Genomic DNA, 23,607 nt, shown 5'->3' on the forward strand with positions numbered 1-23,607 from the left:
CACCTCGGGTATTGGGTCCAGATGGGCTGATGCAGCCGGTGTGCTGAGCCGGGAGATTGCCAAGTGAGAGAGCTCGGACCGGCGCAAGGATAGATCGATGTGCTTGCGGGTCGGTGCGGCCCTGTTTGCAGTCCGACTTGATTGAAATGTAGGCATCGGTGCCAATCGTTCTCTGGTGCTTCTGCGTGGCTTTCTGGATGCCAAGCGCCGGATGTCTCGCTGCCGGGCGGGAGGCTGGTGAGCATCGAGGGCTTCTGGGGCTGGCTCGAGGAGGAGGCCCTGTTTCGATTCCAGGGAACCTCGCATAGCACTGCTACCCTCTATCGCTGTTGATCAATCGACAGATTCAACAACAATAGACCACACCGACAATGGAGAGCGGGCCAACGGGATCTTGCGTCTGCACGGCAATGCGCTAGGTTACTAGCGACCCGGCCAATGCTGTTGTGCAGATAGACCAAGCTGCCCTTCGGAAGAATCTCTTGGTATTGTCATGATCATGGATATTCTGTCATCCTGCACAAGCCATCCGACCCAGTCGGTTGAAGCTGGATGCTCTCTGATCGCTCCTCGGCAGACCCAGTTGCCCGCCTCTCAAGCCGGGCTGGCCAATCACTCCTTGGGGTCGGCCCGTCCAGAAAGCATAGGGCTCTGAACCGACACTCCTGCAGCCGGCCATCGCTCCTCTTGCTCATACCACCTCGCCACACCGGATCCGCACTCGAAGCATCCAACCCCGTCTCCATGGTGATCCCGTCTCACGTTTCGGCCTCCAAGGCGGTCGAGGCTTCGTGGGAAAGCTCGCTTTCGGTGCGAGCAGCCCAGGGACCACCAGTCCGCTCGTGGCTCGACAAAGACATGCGTGAGGTGGTGATCAGGCTGCTGGCCAACGACTTTCTCAACGTCTCGGACCTGTCGCTCGACACGCGGGCCTACCTCGTCGAAACCGCCCTCCCGGCGCTGATTCTGGCTCTGGAGAAGCTGCTCAGGGAAGCCGAGAAACGGAACGCGTTCTCGACCTTTCCCATGCCCGCAACCGGAGGAGAAGACCACAGCCTGGTACAGCCCGACCGGCCAAATGAACTCCCATTCAGCCCTCTGAACTGGCTCGGTAAGTCGTTGCTGATGCCATCGCGCCTCCCCGATCGCAGCCGATAGCGAGCCGCGAATCTGCACCGGCGACTCTGACCCCGCGACGCCTGCTCCTTCACGACAGCCCAGTACCTCTACCGCAACAATCCCAGATATGCCAACTTTACCGACACCACGGGCTCGCCGTACCTCCAGGCCATGCACACCGTCAACATCCAGCTCAAGGCTCGTCTCTTTGAGCTGGAGACCAACAATCGAGCCCGCAAGCGGGCTGAGGAGCTCGCCCGCATTCGCGAGGAGGCTCGGCGCCAGGCGCTCAGAACAGCGCAAATGGAAGAGCGGCGCCGGATGTTCATTGAGCTCCTCGAGAACACGTTCAGGTCCTGGACAGCCAAGTTGTGGAGGGTCTCGCCGGGATTCTTGTTCCATGAGGAACTGGTGAGGCTTCGGGAAGGGCGGTCGTGGCCACCGACAACATTGGCGATCGATGGCGCACCTTCCACGACGGCAAGCTGGGATGCTGTAGCTGGGCATGCCTGTCGTGAGTCGCCTTCGATAGCTAGTCAGCCTGTTGTATCGTTTGGGCCTGGTTGTAACAAGCGCCCGTGAGAAAACTGCTGACACGCGCGACGGGATCCTTCGTCCTCACCCAGATGGAAGCATACAAGGTGGCGCTATTGATGGAGGATATCCAGCTGAATCCCGAGATGCTTGACAAAGTCATGCTCTTGATCCAAAGCTTGCTCGAGGGTGCGGCAAAGTCATCCAATCCCTTTGACCAGGAGCCGCCGGCGACGAGCGAGGGCGAGAGTGCACCCTCGACGCAGAGCCGTCGCACATCGAACGCACTGGGCCCGCTCGACGCTCCGTCAAGCATCGTCGTTTTTGATCGCTGGGACATTTCCAACTACGTTGACGTGTCGCTCAAGCTCATGAAAGACTGGAGCGTCGACGAGCTCTCTGTTTTCCTCAGATCGCTGGTTGGATACATCGACCAACAGGGCGAGGCACTCAAGTCCGCATTCGAGCAGACCTTCTTCATGCCTGAGTTCCCGGACCTGGATCTGTCGGCGCCGGTGGATCAGTGGAAGTCCCGATTCCTGGGCTTGGTTGAGTCCATCAATCTGACCGGACCCGATGCGGCCGAGATCAAGGAGATCCTCGCCATGTTCTGCGAAGATGACCTTGGGCTCGCCCAAAACATCCTGGAGCTTGAGGCAGAGTACCGCAGCTTCCTCAAGCGACTGACAGGCAATTTTGGCATCAAGGTCTTCCGGAGCCTTATGCAGCAGCTCCACAGGGCCTTCAACAAACTCAAGATCACTTACGAGGCAAACAAGGCCCAGATGGTTGTCCGTGTGTCGCTGACGGAAGCCCGCAAGATGGCCCTGGGCGACATCTACACCATTCTTCAGGAGCTTTCCCCCGACACGCCGACCGGTCAAAGCGGCGTTGCCATTCAGTTCAACATTATCGTTGGCCGGGTGATCGAATCGGGGTGCCGACCCGATATCATGAAGGCCCTGCAGGACATTCGGCTCCCCAGCGACAAGCCCATCCTGCGCGACGACTTTATCAGCCACTACCACAATGCGTGCAGTCTGCTGAAAGAGGACGCCTATGACGAAGCGCTGCAGCGTCTAGCCGAGGAGACCCAAATCGAGTTTGAGAACTTCCAGGCAAAGCAAGCGGCCGACCAGGCACAAGTGCAGCAGAGTTCGTCCATACAAACACGATTGCTGGATCGCGCGGCCCTCGAGCAAAAGGCCCTCGAGCGCATCCGCGATGCGGCCAAGCGATGGGATCTGACCGTTGCTGCAGTCTGCGACATTGCCATCGAGTCCATGACAAATTGCTTTGACAAGCTGCACGAAAACCACGACATACAGATGAGGGTATCGCTGATGGAGACAGGAATGACCAGGGCCCCGGACGACGAAGACGCCCCGATCACGCCTGGCATGGAGGCAGAGTACTTGCGATATATTTCGTGCTCTCCAGCCGTCCGCGATGCCGTTCTGGGCTTGCAAGTGCACTCTGAGAGCGCCATAGAGTACGACATCATTAGGGACAAGCGGTCCATCACCATGGAGGATATTCGGCAACACGCAAGCTTTGCAACGGTCGAGGGCATTCCGACGCTTATGAGCATGGTCGGACGATTTCTCGGTGCACCCATCTTTTCGGACGATGCCAGGGCCGTGGGAGTGCTTGACATTACCATGACTTGCCAAAACAGCGACACGCCAGCCGAGATCTTTGATGATCTGGATCTGCGCTTTGTGGAGGTATGCAAGCGTGTAGCAATGCAGTCGCTGAGATGGCCATCGCGAGATGATGTCTGAGGCGTTTTGTTGGAAGAGAGAGAGAGAGAGGACGGTGGTATACCCCATATTCACCGAAAGTAGAGATATAATGGGGATGCCGGAGTTGCTGGTGGTCCTGCTTCTGTACTGACTGAAGCACTGGATGGGCAGACTGCTATCAGCGAGCTTTCCAAGGTCCTCTACAGCATCGACATATTCCAAAAGTCCCTTATCTTGGCCAGATCGACGGCCAACTGGATCGCGGAGCAGGGCGAGGGCGAAGTAGAGATCGACATCTATATTCCTCCACCCATGGCTCACAAGGGAGCATCAGGCGAAGGGCAGATCCTGCTCAAGATCGAAGAGAACCCTGATGGGGTGGAGTTGACGAGCGCAATGATGGCATCGCCGTTTATGCGGCCCAATACCTTTGTCGTCCACCCGGTCGTGCCCGGTGCAGAAACGTAAGAATGCGAGTGAGCGTGCGCAAGGGCTTGTGTTGATTCTCTGTCGGGCCTCGAGTGTTGAGTTGGCTGTTAGTCAGGCGGCTGTATGTCTGAGATCCCGACGCTCCTCGTACTCTTGCATGTTCGTCGGGTCGGCATCCACGCACGCTGATATACAACTCTCGGGCTCGAATATGTATCTCTACAGCGTCCGTCTGTTCAAGGCGCAGGAGACCCTCAAGGTCATTGATGAAGAGGATCCGGAGAGCCATTTGGTTCACACTACCATCCCCGTCATTGACGAGCATGGGCAATGCGCAGCCGTGATCGACTGTCGTCCAACGGGCAAGCCCAAGACCGGTGAGATCAAGAAGCTGCAGGAGGGCGACCTCGAGGACATCAAACGAGCGGTGCGCATCCTCACGAATGCCATCGACTATGTCCACAAGGACCACTTTGCCAAACGCGACGACGCATCTCGCCTCGGTAAGTGCTGTGGGGGCGAGACTGGGGGTCCGTGAAGCGTATGGATAAGTATTGTGGGATCCCTTGGGAGTGGGCCGATGAATGACCGACTTGCTGATTTGAAAATGTCTTCCACCGTCCCACCCTCCCCGTATCTGCTTTCCGTGTAGATGCCGAGAATATCGACGACGAAGCTCGAAGAGACATTCTGTTCTCCAAGATGATGCTTCTGAGCGCGCGTGAGTCACTCGCCAACCTCGACTCACAGGCTATTTCGGAGCTGCGAAGCTACAAGAAGCCTCCAGCAACCGTTCTCAAGATCATTCAGGCTGTGCTTTACATTTTTGGGAAACATCCCAAGGACGGTAGGCTGCTCGCGTCCCGACAACTGGATCGACTCTGATGCGAGATGGATTACATAGTGTGCGGTGTCGTTGACGGCGAAAGGAACTGGTGCAGTCGTGGAGGCCTGTAAGTCTTGGATCTAATCCTGACGATTGATCGTGGCGTCTACTTCATCGAATACCCAGTCAAAACCTGGCCGAACGCTGTCAAGGTACGAATGCCATGGAGTTGTCGTGCCGCCGCTGCTGTTGCTCGAGGATGGAGTCTGATCGATGGATGATTCTGTCGCTGCAACTGCCGCTTGCTTCTGTGGAATGTGGTCTCGTATCGACAACTCCTCGGCTCACACCACTCTGTTTTGGCCCGTGCTTTAGTTTGTCAACATGGATCTGCTCAAGCAAATGGTTCTGTACGATCCAACGGCAGTCCAGAAGAAGATCCGGTTCAAGCGCGTCAAAAAGGTCCTCAAGAGTGAGTGCTATCCGAACTCTTGTTATCACGTTTACTGAAGGGAGGGATGGCTGTATCGCCAGTGGTATGCGCTGACAGCCCCTTTGACTCTGTTTCGCACCTCGCTTTCCATTACCGTACATCTTGCAAACGCACTCAATGCTAATGGGTTCATGGCGTCCATGATTGAATGGCAGCCATTCCGCACGGCGACGTGAAGGCTCGCGGATCCAAGCCCGCCCAACACATGTTCGACTGGCTGGTGGTTTCGCTGACGCTGCGCCAGAAGGCCCTGGATGCCCGCAAGCGCCGTGCCGACCTGTTTGCAAAGCAAAAGGCCGCTGCCGAGGCCGAAGGCGAGGAGGACGAAGACGAGACCCTGATTGTGGACGACTCGCGCCCTGGCACGGCCGAAGGCGGGGCTGGGGCTGGACAGGACGACGATATCGTCCTTGAGGACGACTCGGTTGTGGCGACTGTGAAGCTCGGCGATCAGGAATGAAGCCGGGGACACGATCTGGTCAGGGTGGCTCAGCTGTCCGAGAATCTGGCAGGAATGGAATGGAATGGATAGCCGCGTGAATACAGCGAGCGACTAATTGAATCGTGGACGTACTGCGTCGCCTTTTGTTCTTGGGAGGGGTCGGTGCCGTGCACTGTGGCTGGGTGAGGCGCATCACGCATTTGAGGTCAAAGACGGGAAATCGCTGCACGAAAGTCGGGTCATATACGCCCATAATACATGTATTGGATACAATCACTTGGATGCTATCGAGCGTCTGTCCGAGGGTTGGAGCAGCAGAGCTGCTGGAGCGAGTGTTTCGCCGGCTGCTCCAACAACGGTCATCGCCAGGACGAGTGTGGTACATGCTCGACGGAAGAAAAGATCATCCCGAGGTTCCCACGTTATTGGATGAAGTTCAGGATCTTGGATCTGGGAGTCAATTGGAAAGCCGTCAGTTTCGCAGCAACAGCAACCCTGGGAACGCGAGTGCGACTCATGTTTGGGTGCCTACCGGTACTCGTCAATGTTCTCGAATGTGAGAATGGCGAGCTCGCGCTTGTGCAGGGGCTTCTTTGTGATCGGGCAGATGTTGCGCGCAGTCTCGGACATCAAACACCGCAGCCATGTATCGTATCTGCACATTCGCAAGATGCACATGTCAACAAAAAGTGCATTGCATCCGCGTGCCCTCGTAGCATGTCGTGGTGTTCTCTCGTAGCATGTCGTGGTGTTCCCTCGTAGCATGTAGTGGTGTGCCCTACCTCCCACAACACAACTCTCAAGGAGTGTTTCGAGGTGGGAGGTGGGAGGTGGGAGGGGGAGGCGGGACGGACGCACTTACCCCATGACATGGCCGTATGGCGAGATCGCCGGCCGCACAACTTCGTCCAAAGTAATGGGATCGATGAATCCCGGAAGCGGGTTCTCGAAGCGGCTCTCGTATGCCCCAGCCCCAGATCCCTCAAGGCCGTCGTCAAAGCCTGCCTCGAAATCAGAGTCGTTGGTGGTGGACTGGTGATCCAACACAAACTCGCCATCGCTGTCGTCATCATCATCGTAATCATCGCCACCGTTGTTGTCATCGTCGTCATCGTTGACGCCGTTGTCATTGCCGCCAACAAATTCATCGTCGCTATCGCCGAGATCGTCGCTCCGGCCACGCCCCTTTCGCCGGGCTCGTTTGGCCCTGGGACGCTTCGTCTTTGGTCCCTTGGCTCGGCTGGCAACGGCTGGCAGCCAGTCCTCGGATTCCGAATCGCTGGGTGCGGCCTTGCGCTTTGCACTCTTTGTGCTCTGGACTGAGCTCGCAGACGACTTTGGCGAGGCGGATGTGGTATCAAGCGGGGCTGTCGTATCCGCCGGCCCCTTGCCCTTGCCCTTGCCCTTGACCAGTCTTCGGGCGTCGCCGGCCGAGGATGGCGCAGACGACGGGGGTATATCTGGTACGGCTGTTTGGGCAGAGTTGCTGAGGGTTGGGTCTTTTGCTTTCCTTTTCCTGGGCTCTTTCCGCGGCTCCAGTGCGATCGACGACGAAGGCAGCGATGGCGATCCAGCCGCAGTATCTGGAGGCATGGATGAGTCGTCTGCAACCCCGACCTCAGTGGACTTGCCCTTTCTGGAGGATTTCTTTGCAGGGTCTGTCGTCTCGGTCCGTCGCTTGGACCTTTTGGCATCTTTGTGAGAGCCATGGGACTGCGCCTCGGCGGCAAGCGGCAGGGCGATGGCGGCAGTATCAACCGCAGCAACAGCGGACGACGATGATGCTACCGACGCGCAGTTGGACGACATGGCCGAGAACGTCGAGGTCGCTGGCGAAGGCGGGCCGACAGAGGGCTCGATGGAGGCTGAGCGCTGGCGGTTTCCGGCCGTGCCGTGCTTGGTGTGTGTCCGGATGACGCCCTCCTTGCCCTCTTTCTTGCCAAAGAGATACCGCAGATCGCCATTGTCGTCGACAAAGTAGTTGTCGTCAACGATCTCGCCCGTCTTGATGAGGTGGCGATAGTAGTTGGCGCACTGGCGGAGGGGTACACCAGAGGCCGGTCGCGGACGTGTGTGAATGAATACGTTTGATGAGCGTACGATGGTTGGCCGGGAGGGATCGAAGCTGGCCACACAAACGCTCTGTTGACAGGGCCATGATGCTCTTCCAGAGGGTCTCTTACCTGATAGCCGACACGCCCGGGAATGGCCATCGAAAAGATTCCCCACTGCCCGTCGGCGCCCATCTCGCCAAGCCGCCGCATGAAGAGCTCCCGTTCCTCCTGTGAGCACAGACCATGGCACCGCGAGTGTCAGTCGGACCGCTGCTGCAATGCCTCGCGGGACGAGGAGGGGTCGCTCGTGGACGAAACTGGCTCGTGGACGAAACTGGCTCGTGGACGAAACTGGCTCGCGATATACTGACCGTCTCCCATACTCCGTTGTTTTGCTTTTCTCCGGGTGCATTGAACCGATAGTAGTACGAGTTGGGCTTGATCTTGATCATCTTGTATGCACGGATGCGGGCATCGCTCCAACCCTCGTAGACAACCTTGGGATCGACTCCGCTCTCGAGCTGGGCTATGGCTTCATCGAGGCACACCTTGGACAGCTTGATGCGGCCCCTGTGTCCCGGAAGCAGAATGTTACTGCTTATGAACGGCGTCGTCCAGATCTCAGCATCCATGGTCGGCCAAATCAGATCAGGTCAGGCTGCTTCGAGCCAGGTCATGCCAGACCCAAGCAGCCCGTTCGCTATGCACGCATGAACAACCGCCTGCCGTGGGCTGGTGTGGGAGGCCAGAGCCAGACTTGAAGCCGATAGCATCGCTGTGGACGGAGAAGCCGCGGACGCACAGCAATCCACAACAATCGACGACAATCCACAACAGTCCACGACAATCGGCGACAATCGACGACCCACTTTATCACATCTGGGGCTGGTGTGGGTCTGACTCTCTTCTTTTCTGTTTCTCGGTCCCCTCCTGATTCTTCGTTGAAATCGGGCAGGTCCTGAGCTCGTGCTGACGTATATGTGCAGGTGACGATGGGATGTGAGAAAGCACATGGTTGGACGAATGGACGGCTGCTCGTGGTAGCAGCTACAGAGGGCTTCGCTTGACCAGGGGCAGGGGCGGGTCATACCTGCGGTTTCGACGGCAGGGCCATAGGAGAGTGCAATCTTCTTGCGGATCCGAGTGAGCGTATCCGGGGCCGTCAGATTGAGCATCATTGTTTCCTGGGTGGGCGGTGAAACGGCAGATGCCTCAGCACGCATTGCTTGTTTCAAACCGGCTCCGGTAAAGGTGGAGTCCATCACAGGCACGGCGATGCCCACCTCATCGCCCTCGGCCTCGTCGTTGGCCGTCCGGATCTCCTCCTCGGTCATATAAAAGTAGAGCTGGCGAACGCGATGGCATGTTCGAACCCATTCGCGCTTCTCGTATTCATGGAACTGAACGAAGCGGCGGAATGTCAGAAAGATCGGAAGGTGCCCGGGGTCAGAGAAGCCATAGCAGTCCAAGCAAAGTATTTGGCGATGGATCCCTGCGTCAGACTGGGGAGCTTGCGCTGAAGGATGCTTGGGCTACCTGACGTTGCTGGAGTTCGACTCGCTTCTTGATGATGTCCTTCTCGCTCTCTGTGATCTCTGTTTCCAGAATGCGACGCCGGGAGCTGATGAGGCCGTCGCCATCGGTAACCAGCGATGGATCGATGGACAGAAACCCGACTTACCCCCGTCAAAGACTCGATCCTTGCGAACCTTTGCGAGCTGGTCGCTGAAGCGGCCGACAGGGGTTAGCACAACTGAATAGGATGCGATTCGGTGAGGAGACAACGGGCCCGGCTGATTTGGGTGGAAACAGACCTCTCGCAGCGAATGGCTTGGATGGTGTCTCGGAATCGCTGCTGCTCGTCCGCTTGCTCCTGCTCTAGACGAGCGATCCGATGAATCCGTTCAGCCCGCAGGGCATCCTGAGATCGGGAGTCGAGGTGTATATGGTATGAGCTGCCAAGGACCGAGTCTCAGACCCACAACAGGAGCGGCCTGCGAGCGACTGTGGCTGGACCGGACTGGAGACGAGCAATACCCGGATGGTGAATGTCGGGGGACTGGGGCAGATATTGGGATGGACGATGGGCCGAGGGGCGATGCCTATGACGGACACAGGTCGATGGACGATATAGTGTAGGAGGCACGGGTGTGAGTTGAGCAGTAGCAGAGGCAAGGAGTGAGAAGCGGCAACACTGGTTTGCAGCAGAACGGTCGCTGCGAGGGCTGACTCGGTGCATCCTCGATCACCGGCAGCGGTCGAGGACAGCTCCAATGAGAGAGGGATGGGGTATGGAATGCTCACTCTCGCCATCGTCAAAGAATCTGTGGAGCGGCTTGGACGAGCTGCCGGCCGTCATGGGTGGACGTCTTTTGCTCTATGCTCGCTTGGATGGAGGCCTGAGTCTGTGCAGAGACGAGACGGGGGCCACGACCTGTGGGGCGTTTGTGAATGTCATGAACGAGACTACCAAATTTGGGACAAATTGCATGCGTCCATGAACCAGGGCCAGGACCAGGACCAGGGCCAGGCCAGGACCAGGACCAGGACCAGGACCACGAATAAGGCCGGGCCAGACGATCGACGATGTCGCCTTGCGAAGCGATGCAGCCCACTTGCTCTCTGTCCTGGGCACTGGGCAGGAAGGACACCCTCGCCTGCAAAGGATGCGCTGGGCCCATCCGCGCACGAGCAAGTCAGCCGCGCTGGCCCAATATCGCTCGTGCAAACGAGAATCGGCCCGCCATCTGCGCTGACGAAGCCCGAACCAGAAAGACCACAATGAGCACCGACAGCGTTTTTTGGCCGGGGGTCATGACGCCATCGAGCCCGGCGGGGTCGTTCGTGGAAAGGCGAGAAAGCGTTTTTGCTGGCTGGTGCGGAGACAGATTATGTGGGGCGGGGACGTTTCCCCATGCGACCGGAGGGGGAATGCATGACCGACGGCGACATTGGACGAGAGACCCGCGCTGCCGAGAGCCCACGACGAAACAGGCTGATTTGAAGCCATGCCAAGACAGGGAGGGGGGGGTGACGAATGGGACAGCAACTGGGCCTCTGGCTGGCTCTGGATGGGTGTGGGAATGGGAATCGGATGAAGATGGGAATGGATGGGAATGGATGGGAATGGATGGGAATGGATGGGAATGGGAATGGGAGTGCGTCAACTCGTGGATTGCTTTCGAGAGACGACCCGGAGGGCTGTTCGATCCGACGCCCTGCCCAATCCCCGTCCCCGAATTCACTGCTCTTTGACGAGCTGCATCGCGCTCGCGGTAACGACAGCACAGGGCGGACCCAGAATTTGCCGGAGTGGCCGCTACCAGGACGCGCGGCCCGATTCAGCCCCTCGGGCTTGGCGCGTGGCATACCTCCGCACGCCACCGGGCTCGCAGTTCCGCCTAAATTCTGATCCCCCACACTGCCCGCCCGGTTTACCCGGCACGCCTGTGCGCGGCGGCGGAGCACAGGGTGCGTGGCCGGGCCCTTGTCGGGTACAGCCCCAGGACAGCGGCGGCGGCGAATCCAGCGCAGTCATTTCCATTTACCCGGCGGGAGGTGGCGCCTGCGCGGAGGGGGACAAGGCCCGTTGTTCAGGCAGAAGGGCGTCGCCGCCCGGACCGCGCGATGGCAGCCAGTGGTTTCGCGGCTGTTTTGGGGTGCTTCGCGGATGGTTCCTGGCGGCGATGGTGGGACAGATCCGTCACGATGATTCAGCGCTGCGCCGAGGGCAAGCGCTTGCTCTGACGCAGAAGCGAGCGATGCATTCGAGCAGGGCGGGGGGAAGTGCACGTTCTGCTGGTGCTGATGTTACTGATGTTGCTGATGTTGCTGGCGCTTGGGAGGAACCGGCCTGCGATTGCATCTGGTCCTTGCCGCGAGAGCCTCTGGGGCTGCTGCCGTGGCCTGGCAGGTTCAGGGACGTCGCCGGATGCAACTCGGGCGGGTGCGGTGGTGGGTCTGCGAGGAAAGCACGCAGAACGTCAGGCGGGCTGCCAGCCGGTCTGTGAGTGTGCCCGGCTGTGATGGATCTGCTGCTGGTGGTGCGTGGTGGGTCTGTTTGGGCGGACGGCTGTGGGTGAGTGTGGGGACGGGTTGCGCAAGATGCCCATGGGCCGGGGGACAGCAGGCAAAGGGATCGGCAACACGAGCGTCCTTGGTGCTGACGAGCCCTTGGCCAATGCCGCGTCTGCCGTGGGAGGTTACTTGGGTGCTGGTGTCGACACTGATGCTGATGCTGATACTGGTGTTGATGCTGATGTCGATATCGATACTGGTGCTGATACTGGTGTTGATGCCGGGCAGGTATCCGATCCCCGCACCGGCAGCCGCAGCAGGCAAGTGGCCTGGGACGCACACAGGGAGACAGAACTGCACCGACAAGGGCGAGCTTGCGCCGTACTTGGCGTGGGTGTGTGTCCTTCACATGCGCCGGCTGGTCGGTCCCATGGACATCAAGGCCGGCGGTGAGTTCTCGAGGCCAGCCTGCGGGTGAGCACTGTCGTCGCATGAGGGCGATGAAGTGACTGGCGTTGGCTCTGTCGATGATCCAGCGAATGGCTTCGCCGTCAATGCGGTGTGTGATATCGCCCTCGATACGGTGTGTGATATCGCCCCGATCGAGTGAATCGCCATTGCGCCCACGGCCAGGACAGACTCATCGTCGTGTATCTTCTTTGCCGGGCTGTCTGGTCTGGTGCGTGGTGCGTGCAGGCCGGAGGGTGGGGCACCTTCAGGTGTTTTGGGCTGGAGGGCAACATGGCAGATGACGCCGTCGGTCGCCAACATGGCTCCCCGCCCGGCCCCTTCCCACGGCAAACTCTGTCGACACCAAGCACCGATCCACCCACCACCACCACCACCACCACCACCACTACCACTCCATCCATCTGTCCGCTCGCCAAGGTCGATGCCAGCGGCAAGCCGGCCGCCGTCCCATCAGCAGAATCTCCGGCGGCATCAGCATCAGCATCAACCGTCCCATCTGCGATCCGTGGTCCATCTGCGAGCGAGCCCATTTGCGACCGCGTGGCCCCATTCGGTGAGAGCGATCGTGGGAGGGGCACATGCCTTGCCCTCGAGGGTAGAATCGAGCGAGGCCAGGATGGGCCCGGGGAAACTGCAGCCGCAGAGCGCAGGGCGGGGGGCAAAGGGCGGATGTTCTTGCGCTGCCTGTCTCGGACGCGATTTGGTCCTTGCCCCATTCGCCTCGTCAATAGTAGTCCAAGTAACATCTCGAGTAGCATTAGCAACGCTGCAAGCGGCATTGCCAATATCGGCAACACATCGCCATTGCCATCATCAACAGAATCAGCAATGCACACAACCATGGCCACAGCCCCCATCATCATCAGTATCATCAGTATCATCAGTATCATCAGTATCATCATCATCATCATCATCATCAGTATCATCAGTATCATCAGTATCATCATCATCATCAGTATCATCAGTATCGCCCGCCTGTTGTACCGGATCCAGCACGGCCCCAGCTGCCCACGCCTGCCAGCAAGGCCCTCCCAACAAGAGCCCCCCCGCTCGGGTGCAAATTTGCCGGACAGCCAGCAGACAAACTCAATCCGCAAGCGCGCGCGGCGATTGGCCGAAACCGCATCCGTGCCCAGGGCTGATTTTCCAGCAACATGTCGTGGCGGCCGTGGAGAGCCCTTTCGGCCGCGGGGGCGTCTTGTTCGTCCCGGTGCTTGTGTCGGCCGCCCCTTCAAGGCTTCTTGGCCGTTGCTCGATTCTGCCTGTTTATCCCCGGGGGATCCTCTTATAACCGTCGGTGTCGACCCATCCCAGCGCCCTCGGTTTCTCGATTTCTCGGGTTCCTGGCTTTCCTATCCGACGCTGCAGACCCATCTTCAATCCCCCATCAGCTTCTGGCATTGCCCCGCGATTGACTACCCCGACTGACTGCCTCGGGACGAACTGCTTTGCCACTGCTTCGTGATTGATTACTTTTGCATACGGTTCCCTGTCCCGGACACTGCCATCGGTTCCCTCGGCTCTCCACCAACTGCTTCCCACCCGCCACACCCTCGCGGCACTCTCCCACAACCTGACCCCAGCTCGTGGCCCCCCCTCTCCCGCCTGTTCTGTCTTGTCCAGAGCAAATCCGTCCTTTTCACTCACTCCCCGTCTAGACTCAAGTAGTTTGGGCACGCCGGTCTTTCCGTTCTTGTGAATCGCCTTTTCCTCCTGGCATACCACCGCTCGCATTCCATCGGCACTGGGTCCATCCCACATCCTGTTCAATACTTGGCCCCAAGCCAAAGATTGCCATTCCCCGCTGCACACGCATACCCACATTCCCCTCCCTCATTCTCACCAACCAACATGGAGACCCTCCCAACCGCCGCCCATAAAGACGGCGCAATCGCATACAAGGAAATCTCGAAACGGGGCCATCCCATCAACCTCAAAGTCGGCCAGAAGGATCGCTTCCTCTCCAAGCGCACCGGCGAAACTTTCTCGAGCTATCTTGAGCAGCTCTTGACCTTTCTCTTCAACCTCCAGTCACACCACCGCGGGTATCGTTTTACCAAGAATGCCCTGCTCACCGTGCGCTCACGCTTCACCCAAGAGTCTCTCGAGCGCAAAAAGATCTGGCGGCTATGGCTCAAGCCTGCTGCCCTCGCCAAGCTCATCATTCTCATCAACATCTGCTCGCCCAACCTGAGCATCGGCGGTCCCCTCCGCCCCACCTACAACGAGTTTGTCGAGATGCTCCTCGATCTCGACGAGATGGGCCTCGAGGCCGCCGAGCGCACCAGCTTTATCGAACAGGGCGACCTGGCCAACGACTCGCATTTCATGCAGGTACGCCACCCCGCCTCCCATTCTGCCGACCGTGCGGCTCGATAGATTCCCCGCTGGCCGACCCATGGCGTTCCCGGTGTGCCTTCTCCTTCTCGATCGCCCTGCTCTGATGTGATCCATGCATCTTGGTCCCCGATTCCACTGCTGCTCGTTCGTTCAGCACGTCCAGATCCCCCTCCTTCTTCTGCGGCTTCCCCCCCTGTCGCCGTGGGATGGCTTGACTCTCCCCCTCGCTGCCCCCTGTGCGGTGCGCGCTTGCTGCCGTCGTGGGCGTTGTGTTCGCACCCATTAATCACCTCGCGCCGTTCCTTTTTGCCACACTCGCCGCCGTCGGCTGTCGCCCGTGGACTGTGGCCGTGGACTGTCGCCGTGGGCTCTGGTGCTGCTGTTCTCGCTCGCCAGGACGCCCACAGGATCGAGTCGCCCGAAGCCGAAGACTCGAGCTCGGCCGACGAATCCAGCAGCAGCAGCAAGCAGCCCTGCTACCGCCGCATCTCGGTGCACTCGCTCCTCATCGACTCGACCGAGACCAGCCCGGCAACATCCCCAAAGGCTTCGAGCGTCTTTCTGCACGACAACACCCTCTCCGAGGAGGCCGCGTCCTCGGCCATCCGGCTGTTTTTCGAGGTGCGTGTACAGATCCGCCTCATTGAGCGCCTGGGTCAGGGTGGCGAATCACGAGGGAGGGACGGACGGAGGCGGGATTCAGCCACCGCTGGACAGTAATCGCTGGACAGCACTCTGGACAGCACTCTGGACAGCACTCTGGACAGCACTCTGGACAGCCGGGATGCCACACCTGCCTGTGGCCCCCATATGACCGTCGCGTGCAGGTCGCCTATAAGACCGATCCGGCTGTCGGCTGTCCCCAGGCGGCACGGCGGTCCGGGCTCCCCGCCTGCCACGGCATCAGCGACACATGGCTCCCGGCGACCCGCATGGACAGGCGTCCTCGTGGGTGGCTCCTCCCAGAGCTTTGATCTCTGGGCCATGGGCTTCTGTGGCTTGTTGCGCTTGTGCCCGAACCTGTTTGTCCTGACAAACGCTCTTCTCGCTATCGTCCTTGCGCACGTCCCCCATGCCGTCTTCCAGAAGTACTCCGAAACCAACCTGCCATGCGGTCTGGTGAACCGCAGCACGGTGACCCGCCACTGGCGACAAACGCCGCTGCATCTGCGGTGCATCATCCTTGCCCTCGGACTGGCCGAGTTTGTCGATCGAAGCGAGCACCACAACGTCATTCAGTATTACATCCGGGCTCGCGAGCTGGTCCTCGAGACCTTTGACCAACCCACCATCGAGACCGTCCAGACCCTGGTCCTGCTCGGATGCTTTTCGAATCGTAAGTCCTTGTGCCAGATGTCCTTGTGCCAGATATCCTGTGCCGAGTCCTCTGACTCGGATCTGTCGCTTACCCTTTCGCTGTCCTTCGTTGCGTACTTGCCGCTGCATCGCGTGCATCTCATTCTGCCGCGGATATCCAGACATGGGTCATGGTGAGTTCTATGTCTTGGTATTCCAGGATACAATCTGCGTGTTGCCAGCAAGTCGTCCGTCGCCTGCATCCACACAAGCTCTAACCTTTCCAACTCTCCCACACCTTGGTTCCGTCGTTCTGCAGTCAGCGTTGCCAGCCGGTTCTTCTTGACATGCCTCCGTGTTGCCGAGCTGCTGGGCCTCGACCAGCTCGCAGAGTGTGTCGTGCCCTATGACCACCCTCACTGGATCGCCGAAGAAACCAAGCGGAGGGCGTGGTTCAACTGCGTGTACTTTGCGCTGTCCAATGGCATCCCCATCACCCTTGGCGACCACATTACCCTGGATCTTATTCCTCCCAGACTGTTCCCCTGCGCCGAGTATCTGTGGCAAGGCAGCCGGCACGGCAGCCACGGCCCTTCGTCTGAGAAAAGCCCCATCTCGCCGACTGAGCTCCTGCAGGACGCCCTCTTCTTCATCAAGATCGGCCAGGAAAGTGGCCCATACGGCTGCCTTTATCAGTCGGGTCTGCACCCCGATACCGAGTCGGTGTCGTCCAACTCATCGCCGGCCTCTTCGCCAACGGCCTGCTCCCTGCGCTTCCATCCCGCCAGCAGCCACCACCAGGCTGTCCTTGATCAATACAAGCGGTGGAAGGCCGAGAAGATCGTCGCCCTGCGACGGTGGTGGGATGCCTGTCCCGACTGGAAGAAGCACAATGCGCCTGCGTCCATCCGCCCGATGCTCTCGCCAAAGGCCGAGATTGACATCTTGACGGTGAACATCATGCTCGAGTCGACCATGTCGGCTATCCACTTTACCGACATGATGGAAGGTGAGTCAGCCAAGTCTACCCGGCCTTGCTATGACTTCTCCGTCCTGTGGTTTTGAATCCATCTGTACAATCGAGTCCCCTCCCTTCCGTATGCATGGTCGGCCGCTGATCGACAGTCCTATGCCGTTTGTTTTCAGAAATCTGGCGAGACGCCCCCGGCGAATCGATGCAGGTCTGCTGGAAGTCGATCCAGACGGTCTACCACCTAATGATGCGCATCAAGGAAATCGACCCGAGCTTCTCGAGCTGGAACAAGGCGCTGCTGAACCCGTTCCTGTTCGGATCCTTCTTCACCATGCTCGCCGTCCTGCGGGCCAACCCGAGCCTGATCACGGCCGAAGTCCTGTACCTCTATGACGTCTTGCCCAAGAGCTCGCCCATTTGGGGAGACCACCCCGATCTACCTGCTGCCGCCACCACCGACTTGGTGTCGAGCCTCCACACCCAGTTTAGCGATATCATCTACAACCGGCTGACTCGACTCACACCCGACATGGACCCAGACCTCGTCAACGAACTGACGCATCGGTACCGATCGCAGATGGGGGCCCTTGCTAGCCTGGCCCTTGGTCCTTGGGTTCCGCGAGAGTGGCTATGAACCACGAACGGTGGGAGCAGGATGTGTACCGAAGCAATGCACATCCAGGCAATGTCGTCAAGTCTGCGAGTCTCCTGAATGTGGATTCGAGGCTTGCCCTTCTGTCATGACACGATCCGATTCGACATGACTCGATATCTCGATTGTCGTATTCTCCGCTTTTATTTTGTTTCTTTGCTTTTACATTCCTTCCTAGCTTCTCTCCATGTTGCAGTCCCATTCTCCCATCCCCCCTCTCTCCTTTTTTTTTTCATTTTTGCTGGCGTTTGATTTTCTGTTAATCTTCCTTAGAGCAATTCGCTGTCATCTTGTAATATCATTGCTGCTTGTGTATACTGTCGCTGGCTGCAGTTCATACAATTTAGAAACGGGAGCCGCCCGGCATGGTCCTACATCACCACGTTGCTCCGATTCCAAGCGGTGAATGGCTGTCGAGAGCGAACGGCCAATTTACTGTATTGAAAAACCAAAACAGGGTGGCTCCTTTTTGTTTGGCGAGTGCGTTTGCAACGAATAAAATGAAAGGATGCCTGTTCTTCCCCCCCTGCCCACGACAATATCAACGATCACCATCTCTCCATCTCTCCATCTCTCCATCTCTCCATCTCTCCATCTCTCCATCTCTCCATCTCTCCATCTCTCCATCTCTCTCTCCATCTCTCCGAGACAAGTCGACTTCTGTTTCGGTTTGCAGACCCCTCTTGATCTGTCCCAGCAGCTTTCTCCATCAATCGTGTCGAACATGGCACTCCTTCCCGTGACTAGAAGATGCTCGAGGGATGCTGCTGGTGGGTTGGATGTGCATTGCGAGCGCGGCCGTGCTTCTTTCGGTTAATGTCCGAAGAGGCCAATCCGGCGGCCTCGCCGTTTGTCGGGCGCGAGTACGATGCCGCCGTGTCGAACGGGCTATCGGTCGAATACATGGCATCGCTCTGGCGAGAGCGCGGGGTCAGAGACCGGCCACTGGCGACCAGACTCAGCCCGCCGTCATCGTTGAAGATGCTGTTTGAGGCGGGTTGATCAAAATGGCGGCGGCTGCCGCGTGGGACGAACGCACTGGGCTCGGAGATCGAGGGCGGACGCTGGTTGAAGATATCCGTGGGCCGATAGTGCTGCTGCTGGAAGCGCTGGGCTGGGGTGCCGCTGCCGCCGGATGCCATGACGAGGCCGCCCTCGACCCTTGGCCCTTCGGCCAGGCCGAAATCGGCGCCAGCACCAGAGCGGGAGCCAGCGGACTCGAACGAATCGCTCTCGCGGGCACCATGCAACAGAACGTCGTCTCGACAGCCTGGATTCGGCTCGCTGTATCCTCCCAGCTCATGAGCCGGCTCGGCGCCGCGCACACCATGCGTCCATGGTCCGCCTTCCTGTGCAATCATGGCTGCGGGTTGATCGGCCATGGGAGACGATGGGTTTCGCCCAATGTGCTCCCGGGCATCCATTTCGTCGAGCTGATGGGCATCGTCGCCGAGAACGTTGGAGAAGGAGCCAGTCCTGGATACGGCATCATGCAGCGCGCCGGAGCCTGATCCTACCGGTGCAGCCTTTCGTCTGTGGGCTGAGGAAGGCGACGGGACATAGAGGCTCTCTGCAACGAAAGCAGCGTCGTTTAGCGTTATGCGGCTGATCGCGAGTCGTGTGAACGGAGCTGACCAGGCAAAGCAGCGCACTGGAGCCAGCTCCATTCCGACCAGCACATTGTGCGGTGAAAGACAGCAGGGCGGATAGGGACAGGCATACCGTCCGAGGCAGAGAGCGACGGGACCATTCTGCCGCCGCGTCGCTGTGGGGCTGAGGGCTTTGTCTGCTCCTCCGAGCTGGACCAAAAGATGTCTGAAGCCATGTAGTTCCTGCGCGAGGGATGCATGGCAGGCTGGGCGCTGTCGCCCAGGAAGATCGTGGAAGAGTTTCTGTTCTTGCGTGTCGGAAGGACGCTGGGGCCCGCACCGGAGCCATCGGCGCCAGGAACGGGATTCTGGTGGAAGATATCCGACGGAGGCTGGGAGCGGATTCTCGCCGGGGAGCTGTAGAGCGAGCTGTTGCTGGACAAGGAGCCTGTGGATGCCATCTTCGAAGTCATCGAGGCGTACGTGGAGCCCGTCCGGTCGTTGTAGTTGCCAAAGACGATCTGGGATCTACCGCCGGGTGGATGACGGTCGTCGCCAGAGCCAGGCTCCTTGAGGGTATGGGCACGGGAGGATGCAAACAAGGAGGAATATGAGTATGGGAGGATACTGGCAAGATACGAGCATGGAGGAGCATCAACACACAGGCGGCCTTCCGCACTGGTTGATCCAGACGCGCCACAACGAGATGTTATCTGCCGTGGAGAGACGAGCAGCGATCACGGCCAAGACAGAACGCGACGACGAGTGAGATGTTACGGCGAGTCGCAGAAACGACCAGATACGACCGGAAACACTACCATGCCATATCGAATATCGCTGTCGGCCCTCAGCATTGGAACAGCGCGGGAATGCAAGCCGGGGGGAGGGGAGAGTTGCCGGTTGGAGGTGTGGGAAGCACGAACGAACGTCTGATGCGACGCGAACGAGCAGATGAGACGCGAGAAAAGGGAGCCTTCAGAAGGCAGAGACAGGACAAGGACCGCTCCTGGTCATCAGAGCCCGCTGCTGGCCCGGAGTGGTCGATGCAGTGATTGCGCCAACGTGGGAGTGATTGTGCGAGTGAGCGAACGAGTGAGCAAGTGAGCAAGTGAGTGAACAGGCGAGTGCGGGAGCAAGCGATGCGCACCCTCAAACCGCACTCGATCCGGCCATCCCCTGGATCCAGCCAGTTCCGACCGGGCATGGAATGCTCTCCCGGCTGAGTTTGCGCCTCTCGCGGCCGTTTTTTCGCGTGCGGATTCTGGCCGGCGTATTTGAGGCCCCCCCCCCAGTCTCCTGCTCCTTCGCTGCCATCGCTCTCGCCCTTTTCTCGTCGCCAAGGCCGCTGAATACGCAGTCTCCGTCCAAGACCCCTCCAGCCTCGACCACATCGCTCTCCGCCAGTCATGTTCGCTCTTCGATCGCTGCGCTCGCTCGCCCGCACTGCCAAGGCTCCCATCGTGGCTCCTCACCGGCGGTTCCTGTCCACCTACGACTCATACAACACGGCTGTCGCTGGTCTGTCTCCTGAGCTCGCCGAGGCAAGTACATGCACGGATATGGATGCATCCTGTCTCTGGGCGCATGTGTGCTGCGTCGCAGCACTGAGAGCGGCCCCCTGGGTGGTGTTCAGTCAGGCGATCATGCTAATCGCATTACCCCCAACTGCCTTTTACCCCACTACCCCACACCTTCCGATCTGGCTACTATTTTCTTGTTTCAAAATCCAATCCGCTTCGCATCCCACCATGCCGCCGTGTAACTTGAATCTCACCTGAATGCTGCTCCGGACTCGCCAGCTCCGCGAGGTCGTCCATGACTTTGCCCAGAAGGAGCTCGCTCCCCGTGCCGAGCAGATCGACAAGCAGAACGCCTTCCCAATGGTAAGTCCCCCCCCCCAGCCAACGTTATTAACCATTTCTATGCGATTGGGATGTGCCGGACTCGATCGCCGCCCAAACCACGGTGCCTAGTCCATGGTCCTCCGCAACCAGCGTCACGGACACACAAGCATTGCCATGCTCACCAGACAAATCTGCTCCAAATGCTCACAGGACATGTGGAAGAAGCTGGGCGAGATGGGATTCCTCGGCATCACTGCTCCCGAGGAATACGGTGGCCAGGACATGGGTTACTTTGCCCACACCCTTGTGATGGAGGAGCTCAGCCGGGCCTCCGGCTCGGTTGCTCTGAGCTATGGCGCCCACTCCAACCTGTGTGTCAACCAGATCGTGCGCAACGCCAACGAGGCTCAGAAGAAAAAGTACCTCCCCAAGGTGAGCAGCGATATTTAGCAAACTCGTGGGAAACCGCTCCTGCATCCACCACTCGGGCAGGGTGTACGTAGCAGCATTTCGAGCGACACTGACGATTCCCTGTGTAATGCCCATGCAGCTGATCAGTGGCGACTATGTTGGTGCCCTGGCCATGAGCGAGCCCGGATCCGGCTCGGACGTCGTGTCCATGCAGCTCCGTGCCGAGAAGAAGGGTAGGTGTGCTCGCTATCCACAGACGACGCAATCCAGCCCGGCGCCAGCCAAGTTCTGTGCTAACAGTGGCACGCCCTCATCCCGACAGGTGATAAATACATCCTCAACGGCAACAAGACCTGGATTACCAACGGGTGAGTATCCAGCCGCTGCCTTGATGATTTGCGCCATCTGGCTGGACCCGGCGATAACTCACCGTTTCTCACCCACATTTGCATCTCCGTTGGCTGCAGCCCCGACGCCGATGTCCTCGTTGTGTACGCCAAGACTGACATCAATGCCGGTCCTAAGGGCATCACTGCTTTCCTCATCGAGAAGGTACTGTCGCAAGCGTTTGGACTTGCATGTCCGGCTGCCCTGCCCCAGAACGATTCGATTCACGACACCGACAGCTTGGTTCTAATATCTGATCACGCCTCCGCCACAGGGCTTCCCCGGCTTCTCGACCTCGCCCAAGTTCGACAAGTTGGGCATGCGCGGCTCCAACACCTGTGAGCTGATCTTTGAAGACTGCGAAGTCCCCGTCGAGAACGTGCTCGGATCCGTCGGCCGCGGTGTCTACGTGCTGATGAGTGGACTGGATCTCGAGCGCCTGGTTCTGTCTGGAGGTCCTCTTGGGTAGGTCGACAGTAGCAGCCACACGGCCATGGCGTACACCGTTCTGACTCTTGTTGTCTTCTCGCCGCAGACTGATGCAGGCTGCTCTGGACATCACTCTGCCATACGTCCACATGAGGAAGCAGTTTGGCACCCGCATTGGCGAGTTCCAGGTGAGTTGCAGCGTGCAAATGTACTGCAGGCGCCTTTGCGCGATTGGCTGGAGTGCCGATTGCGTCGTGGATCACTGAACACTCTTCATCATGTCCCGTCGACTCGCAGCTGGTCCAGGGCAAGCTCGCGGACATGTATACCAAGCTGAGCAGCAGCCGCGCCTACGTCTATGCCGTTGCTCGCGCCTGTGATGCCGGAGACATCAGCAACAAGGTATGCACCAGTCCATGCCCGTGCCCGGAGAGATGGTGCATCCGAGAAGCCATGCTGGCCTGCTGGAACGATGTTGTCGCTGATATGCTTGCTTGACTCGCCGCAGGACTGCGCCGGCGCCATCCTCTACACTGCCGAGCGTGCCACCGAGGTTGCTCTGGATGCGATTCAGTGCCTCGGTAAGTGCACCGGACGATCTCGATGCTGATGTGCTGCTTCGTTCTGGTCATGTTTGATGACGAACAACACCACTCGGTCGTCTCACTCGCTTCTGTCATCTTCCTGTCCTTGTGTAGGCGGAAACGGATACATCAACGATTGTGAGTATACGCCTTCGCAGATCGCTCTTGGACACGGAGCACCTCCTGTCCGACGAGTGGTTAGACTCACGACAAACGCATCCTCACATTCGCTTCATCCCCATAGATCCTACCGGTCGCCTCCTCCGCGATGCCAAGCTCTACGAAATCGGCGCTGGAACGAGCGAGATCCGACGAATGCTCATTGGTAAGGAGATCGTGAGGGGCATGGGATCGGGGAGACCGAGACAAGCGCTGCAAAAGCAATGCGCCGAGTACGAATGCTGATCGAATGCTTGACAACCCGCTCATCCAGGCCGCGAGTTCAACAAGGTGTTCCCCAAGGATGCCTAAATCCTCACTAGATCAAGCATTTGCAGCCCATTGTATATTTTGACACCCCACCTCCCTCCTACTACACCACCACCGGGGCTTGGCCGGACGGCTTTTGCCGACCAACTCGGTTTGAAATACAGCAGGGTCGTTGATCATGCAGTCTTCTGCTCACAGCCAGGACGTCTGAGTGGGAACGAGCATTCCCGACATTGTGGATGGGTGCAGGTTCGCCGTGTTGAGATGAGACGGATCGATATCCGCTGACCCAACGAGACCATGTGGATGTTGGGGAGGGGGCCGATGCCGCCGAAAGGAATTGGGCGCTTGGGCCGGCTGTCGGTCGTGGTATACAGAATCAAAACGAAGCAGGACAGCCGGTTTCTCCTGGAGCCTGGCCTTGAGCATATCCATCATCCTCAAGGGCCCTCCGCCCCTTTCAAATTCTGTATCGCTGGATTTCGAGGACATGTGATTGCAGCTGGAGGTCAGCTGGAGAAGGGACGAGAGTCTACTCATCCC

At 58.8% G+C, this 23,607-nt stretch overlaps 5 protein-coding genes across 5 annotated transcripts; 3 read left to right on the top strand and 2 right to left on the bottom strand.

Moving 5' to 3' along the window:
• Positions 1-744: 744 nt before the first annotated feature.
• BJ171DRAFT_628618 (uncharacterized protein) lies at positions 745-6,038 on the top strand (the record flags this gene model as incomplete). Its single annotated transcript, XM_053115574.1, has 9 exons — positions 745-1,111; positions 1,217-1,530; positions 1,746-3,380; positions 3,570-3,862; positions 4,053-4,330; positions 4,480-4,674; positions 4,840-4,865; positions 5,029-5,125; positions 5,302-6,038. 9 exons carry the CDS (start codon positions 745-747, stop codon positions 5,604-5,606), a joined length of 3,510 nt encoding a protein of 1,169 aa, XP_052964302.1. The 3' UTR covers positions 5,607-6,038.
• BJ171DRAFT_515227 (uncharacterized protein) lies at positions 5,754-10,165 on the bottom strand. Its single transcript, XM_053111918.1, has 13 exons — positions 9,947-10,165; positions 9,680-9,744; positions 9,457-9,563; positions 9,324-9,367; positions 9,179-9,237; positions 8,926-9,042; positions 8,733-8,826; positions 8,512-8,611; positions 8,014-8,212; positions 7,772-7,870; positions 6,451-7,622; positions 6,121-6,243; positions 5,754-6,038 (listed from the first exon to the last, which is right to left on the bottom strand). The coding sequence occupies exons 1-13, from the start codon at positions 9,999-10,001 to the stop codon at positions 6,011-6,013; spliced, it is 2,262 nt and encodes a 753-aa protein (XP_052964303.1). The 5' UTR covers positions 10,002-10,165; the 3' UTR covers positions 5,754-6,010.
• Positions 10,166-13,981: 3,816 nt separating this feature from the next.
• Positions 13,982-17,373, top strand: BJ171DRAFT_476888 (uncharacterized protein; the record flags this gene model as incomplete). The annotated part of the gene is made up of 6 exons (XM_053108853.1): positions 13,982-14,464; positions 14,867-15,186; positions 15,226-15,806; positions 15,949-15,960; positions 16,086-16,775; positions 16,913-17,373. The coding sequence occupies 6 exons, from the start codon at positions 13,982-13,984 to the stop codon at positions 17,371-17,373; spliced, it is 2,547 nt and encodes an 848-aa protein (XP_052964304.1).
• A 424-nt stretch (positions 17,374-17,797) lies between these two features.
• Positions 17,798-19,834, bottom strand: BJ171DRAFT_628632 (uncharacterized protein; the record flags this gene model as incomplete). Its single annotated transcript, XM_053115575.1, has 3 exons — positions 17,798-18,961; positions 19,114-19,693; positions 19,799-19,834. 3 exons carry the CDS (start codon positions 19,832-19,834, stop codon positions 18,135-18,137), a joined length of 1,443 nt encoding a protein of 480 aa, XP_052964305.1. The 3' UTR covers positions 17,798-18,134.
• A 459-nt stretch (positions 19,835-20,293) lies between these two features.
• BJ171DRAFT_187825 (acyl-CoA dehydrogenase/oxidase) lies at positions 20,294-23,351 on the top strand. Its single transcript, XM_053106143.1, has 13 exons — positions 20,294-20,521; positions 20,780-20,863; positions 21,035-21,256; positions 21,375-21,468; positions 21,558-21,603; positions 21,703-21,787; positions 21,897-22,087; positions 22,158-22,239; positions 22,349-22,453; positions 22,560-22,632; positions 22,750-22,773; positions 22,880-22,960; positions 23,069-23,351. Exons 1-13 carry the CDS (start codon positions 20,387-20,389, stop codon positions 23,104-23,106), a joined length of 1,260 nt encoding a protein of 419 aa, XP_052964306.1. The 5' UTR covers positions 20,294-20,386; the 3' UTR covers positions 23,107-23,351.
• The last annotated feature ends 256 nt before the right edge of the window (positions 23,352-23,607 follow it).

This window comes from Polychytrium aggregatum (genome assembly GCF_025602895.1).
Source record: "Polychytrium aggregatum strain JEL109 chromosome Unknown BJ171scaffold_33, whole genome shotgun sequence".
NCBI classification, from domain to species: domain Eukaryota; kingdom Fungi; phylum Chytridiomycota; class Chytridiomycetes; order Polychytriales; genus Polychytrium; species Polychytrium aggregatum.